The sequence below is a fragment of the Arachis stenosperma genome, chromosome 4 (genome assembly GCF_014773155.1).
Source record: "Arachis stenosperma cultivar V10309 chromosome 4, arast.V10309.gnm1.PFL2, whole genome shotgun sequence".
Lineage (NCBI taxonomy): Eukaryota > Viridiplantae > Streptophyta > Magnoliopsida > Fabales > Fabaceae > Arachis > Arachis stenosperma.
Genome location: NC_080380.1, coordinates 38,610,793 through 38,616,187, shown reverse-complemented (window position 1 = coordinate 38,616,187; position 5,395 = coordinate 38,610,793). Strand labels below are relative to the sequence as shown.

At 41.6% G+C, this 5,395-nt stretch overlaps 1 protein-coding gene across 1 annotated transcript; it reads left to right on the top strand.

Moving 5' to 3' along the window:
* The first annotated feature begins 4,330 nt into the window (after nucleotides 1-4,330).
* On the top strand, nucleotides 4,331-4,792 carry LOC130974893 (uncharacterized). The gene has a single exon (XM_057899732.1). It carries the CDS (start codon nucleotides 4,331-4,333, stop codon nucleotides 4,790-4,792), a length of 462 nt encoding a protein of 153 aa, XP_057755715.1.
* Nucleotides 4,793-5,395: the final 603 nt, after the last annotated feature.

The window sequence follows — 5,395 nt, the reverse complement described above, 5'->3', positions numbered from 1 at the left end:
TTCAGAAAGAAGGATAGTGAAACTCTGTATGAAGCTTGGGAGAGATACAAGTTACTGACTTGGCAATGTCCTCTGGACATGTTCTGCAAGTGGACCCAACTAGATATCTTTTATGAAGGTTTGGGTGAAATGTCCAATATGTGCTTAGATAATTCTGCAGGTAGTTCATTGCACAAGAAGAAGACACCAGAGGAGACTATTGAGCTTATTGAATTGATTGCTAGCAACCAATATTTATACTCATCTAACAGGAATCCTGTGAACTCTGAGGCTCCTCAGAAGAAGGGTGTCATGGAAGTAGACGCTCTTAATGCTATTCTTGCTTAGAACAAGCTTATGTCTCAGCAGATAAGTCTACTTACTCAACACATGGGTGGCATGCAAGTCTCAGCTATCAACACCCAAAATCCACCTCAAGAGGTCTCCTATGACATGGCAGGAAATTTAGTGCAAAATGATAATTATGATTATGCTCATTCCTCTTCTGAATAGGTCAATTACATGGGGAGTGATTCTAGAAATCCCAATAATGACCCCTATTCTCAGACATACAATCAAGGATGGAGAAATCACCCAAATTTTGGGTGGAGAGACCAACCTCAGAGACCTCAGAATTTCAACAATAATTCTCAGGATGGCTTCCAACAGAATAATTACAATAACTGCCAATCTCAGTCTCAGCAGCAACAACAGCCTCAGTAGGCTAACTCTAAATCAAAAGAAGATTCTAATTGGGAGATGATGAGGAGTTTTATGCAGGAAACCAGAGCCTCCATTAGAAACTTGGATGTGTAAATGGGCCAGCTGAACAAGCAAATACTTGAGAGGTCTGCAAGTATATTTCGAGGTGATACAGTGGTGAACCCAAGAGAAGACTGCAAGGTTATTCAATTGACAAGTGGTAAAACATCTGGCTCTGAGACAAGGGCTAATGAAGAGCTAGTTGAAAAGAAAGCCCCAGAGGAGAAAAAGGAAGAAGTAAAGCATGCCCCTCTAAAGCGTGCAGACAATCCGTTCCCTGACTGTCTAGACACGTATCTTACATTGCCAAAGGCTCCTGAATACAAGTCAAAAATGCAATATCCTCATAGACTTCAGAAGGCTTCCAAAGAAAGACAGTTCTCTAAATTTTTAGATGTCTTCAAGAAGCTACAGATCAACATTCCCTTTGCAGAGGCTCTTGAGCAAATGCCTCTCTATGCTAAATTTATGAAAGAACTGTTGACCCACAAGAGGAATTGGAAGGAACAAGAAACAGTGGTGTTAACCAAGGAATGCAGTGCCATTATTCAACACAACCTTCCTGAGAAGATGCCAGATCCAAGGAGCTTTGTAATTCCTTGCACCATTGAAGATGTCACCATTCAGAGAGCTTTATGTGACCTTGGAGCTAGCATCAATCTCATGCCACTTTTAGTAATGAAAAAGCTTCAAATTGAGGAGGTAAAACCCATTCATATTTCTCTTCAACTTGCTGATCTTTCTATTAAATTACCTTTGGGTGTTGTTGAGGATTTACTTGTTAAATTAGGACCATTCATCTTTCCTGTTGATTTTGTTATATTAGACATGGAAGAGAAGGTAAAATCCTCTATTATACTTGGTAGACCCTTTTTAGCTACAGGTAGAGCTCTGATTGATGTACAAAATGGTGAATTAACCCTGAGGGTCAATGAAGAACAGGTGGTCCTTCATGTTTTTGAAGCTCTCAAGCACCCTAATGATTTTGAAGGGTGTATGAAAATAGATGTTATTGAACCACTTGTTCAAGAGGTACTGAAAGCTGAGGTGCTTGATGACATTCTGGATCCTATCTCTGAGTATGAATTAGTTGAAGTTGATAATTCACCACCCTAGAAGACTATGGTTCACATGCCTAAAGCAGAGGAGGAAGCCCCTAAGCTTGAGCTCAAATCCTTACCTCCTTCTCTGAAATATGTGTTCTTGGGTGAGAATGACTCATATCCAGTGATTATTAGCTCTTCCCTGAAGCCTGAAGAGGAAGAGGCGCTTATTTCAGTGCTCAAGAGTCATCAAACAGCTCTTGGGTGGACCATTAGTGACTTGAAGGGGATTAGTCCAACCAAGTGTATGCACAAGATCCTCCTTGAAGATGATGCTAAACCAGTTGTGCAACCACAAAAGAGACTCAATCCAACCATGAAAGAGGTGGTCCAAAAAGAGGTAATGAAACTATGGAAAGTAGGAATTATTTACCCTATTTCTGACAGTCCTTGGGTAAGTCCTGTGCAGGTAGTTCCCAAGAAAAGAGGGATGACAGTGATCAAGAATGAAAAGAATGAGCTTATTCCCATAAGAACAGTCACATGTTGGAGGATGTGTATAGACTATAGGAGGCTCAACACTGTTACAAGGAAGGATCACTTTCCCCTGCCTTTCATTGATCAGATGCTTGAGAGGTTAGCTGGTCATGCATTTTATCGTTTTCTAGATGGATATTCTAGATAGAATCAAATTGCAGTGGACCCTCAAGATCAAGAGAAGACAGCATTCACAAGCCCCTTTGGAGTATTTGCCTACAGGAGAATGCCATTTGGACTTTGTAATGTTCCAGCAACTTTTCAGAGGTGTATGCTTTCAATTTTTTCTGACATGGTTGAAAAGTTCATTAAGGTATTTATGGATGACTTTTCTATTTTTGATAATTCTTTTGAATCCTGCCTTAAGCATTTATCTCTTGTCTTGAAACGGTGTCAAGAATCAAACCTTGTTTTGAATTGGAAAAAATGCCATTTTATGTTCACAGAAGTTATTGTTCTTGGACACCGGATTTCAAATAAGGGGATTGAAGTTGACAAAGCAAAGGTGGAGGTAATTGAAAAATTACCACCACCAGCAAATGTTAAGGCAGTCAGGAGTTTCTTAGGTCATGCAGGATTTTATAGGAGATTTATAAAGGACTTTTCAAAAATTGCTAAACCATTGAGCAACCTGTTGGTTGTTGATGTTCCTTTTGTCTTTGATTCTGATTGTCTGCATTCTTTTGAAACTCTAAAAGCAAACCTTACCTCTGCTCCTATTATAGCTCCCCCTGATTGGGATCTACCATTTAAATTGATGTGTGATGCCAGTGATTTTGCTATAGGAGCTATTTTAGGACAGAGGCATGGTAAGCTTGTACATGTCATTTACTATGCCAATCGTATGCTAAATGATGCCCAAAAGAATTACACAACTATAGAAAAGGAATTATTAGCTGTTTGTGTATGCTGTTGATAAGTTTAGGTCCTATTTACTCGGTTCTAAGGTTATTATTTATACTGATCATGCTGCTTTAAAGTACCTTCTAACCAAACAGGATTCTAAACCAAGATTAATCAGATGGGTGTTGCTCCTTCAGGAGTTTGATATTGAGATAAAAGACAGGAAAGGGTCAAAGAATCAAGTAGCTGACCATCTTTCCAGAATTGAGCCTGGAGCAGGAATACAACCATCCACAGCTGTGACTGAGACATTTCCAGATGAGCAATTATTCCTCATTCAGCAGGCTCCATGGTTTGCAGACATTACAAATTATAAGGCCATGAATTTTATCCCAAGGGAGTACAGTAGGCAACAAGTGAAGAAGCTATTGACTGATGCAACGTACTACATTTGGGAGGAGCCATACCTTTTTAAAAAGTGTTCAGATGGAATCATCCGAAGATGTGTCCCAGATGAAGAAAAATAGCAGATTCTTTGGCACTGTCATGGTTCTGAGTATGGAGGCCACTTTGGTGGTGAAAGGACAGCTACAAAAGTCCTTCAGAGCGGGTTTTACTGGCCGACTCTCTTTAGGGACTCAAGAGCATTCGTAAAGCACTGTGACAAATGTGAAATAGCCACAAATCTCCCTGGCAACCATGAAATGCCACAGCAGGGGATTCTTGAGGTTAAGTTGTTTGATGTGTAGGGTATTGATTTTATGGGACCTTTCCCACCCTCACATTCAAACAACTATATTCTAGTGGTAGTGGATTATGTGTCCAAATGGGTGGAAGCTGTGGCTCTACCCACCAATGATGCCAAGGTGGTACTGAGCTTTCTTCAAAGATATATCTTTAGCCAGTTTGGTGTCCCAAGGACACTCATTAGTGATAGTGGAAGCCACTTCTGTAACAGACAGCTGGACTCTCTTCTGCAAAGATATGGAGTCCGTCATAAAGTGGCAACCCCCTATCACCCTCAGACAAGTGGACAGGTTGATGTTTCCAATAGGGAACTCAAGAGAATTCTAGAGAAGACCGTCAGTGTTTTAAGAAAGGACTGGTCTAGGAAGCTTGATGATGCTCTCTAGGCATACCTGACAGCGTACAAGACTCCTATCGGCATGTCCCCTTATCAGTTGGTTTATGGCAAAACCTGTCATCTGCCAATTGAGCTGGAGCACAAAGCTTACTGGGCAATCAGGTATTTGAATCTTGATTCAGAAGCTGTAGGAATTAAGCGAATGCTTCAGTTGAATGAGCTTGATGAATTCAGATATTCAGCTTATGAGAATGCCAAGCTCTATAAGGAGAGAACCAAGCTACTGAATGACAAGAGGATTGCCATCAGAGTCTTTGAGCCAAGACAAAGAGTGCTTCAGTATAATTCAAGGCTCAAATTCTTTTCCGGGAAGCTGAAATCCCGGTGGTCAAGACCGTTTGTGGTTACCAGAGCTTCACCATATGGTCATGTGGAAATACAGGAAGAGAATTCTGACAGGAAATTTACAGTGAATGTCAAGAGGTTGAAGCACTATCTTGGAGGCGAGATGAATCACCAGAGGTCCACCCATCTGCTGAACTAGCAGAACTGACCGTCTAGCTAGTGACGTTAAAGAAGCGCTTGTCGGGAGGCAACCCAATAATTTCGTATCCTTAGTTATTTTTCGTAGTAGTAGTTTTCTTACTTATTTAATTTTTATTGAGTTCTTACTAATTTTCTAATCATGCAGCTATTTTAGAACAGGAACCAGAAAAAAGAGAGAGAGAGAGAGAAAGCACCGGACGCGCAGCGAGTACGCGTCATCTGTGTGTGCGTGAAAAATAAAAGTGAACAGAGAGTTGCGCAGGAGTAGCGCTGGAAGCACAAGCCGCATCACGCGTACACGTAACCCACGCGTGCGCGTCGTTTGCACTTTTTGCCTTCCACGCGTGCGCGTCACTGACACATATGTGTGACCTTGAAACTCGACGTAAATATGTGTTTGGGCAGAGAGTTGTGCTGGCTTTGGGCTTGAAGTGTGCTAGAGGCACAAATTTGATCACGTGTATGCGTCACTGACGCGTGCGCGTCTTCTGCACAAATGGCCATCCACACGTGCACGTGCATGACGCGCACGCGTCGTATGAAAATATTAGTTCCCAAGCCACGCGAACATCGAGTTGTGTGTGCGCGCGGCTGCCTTCGC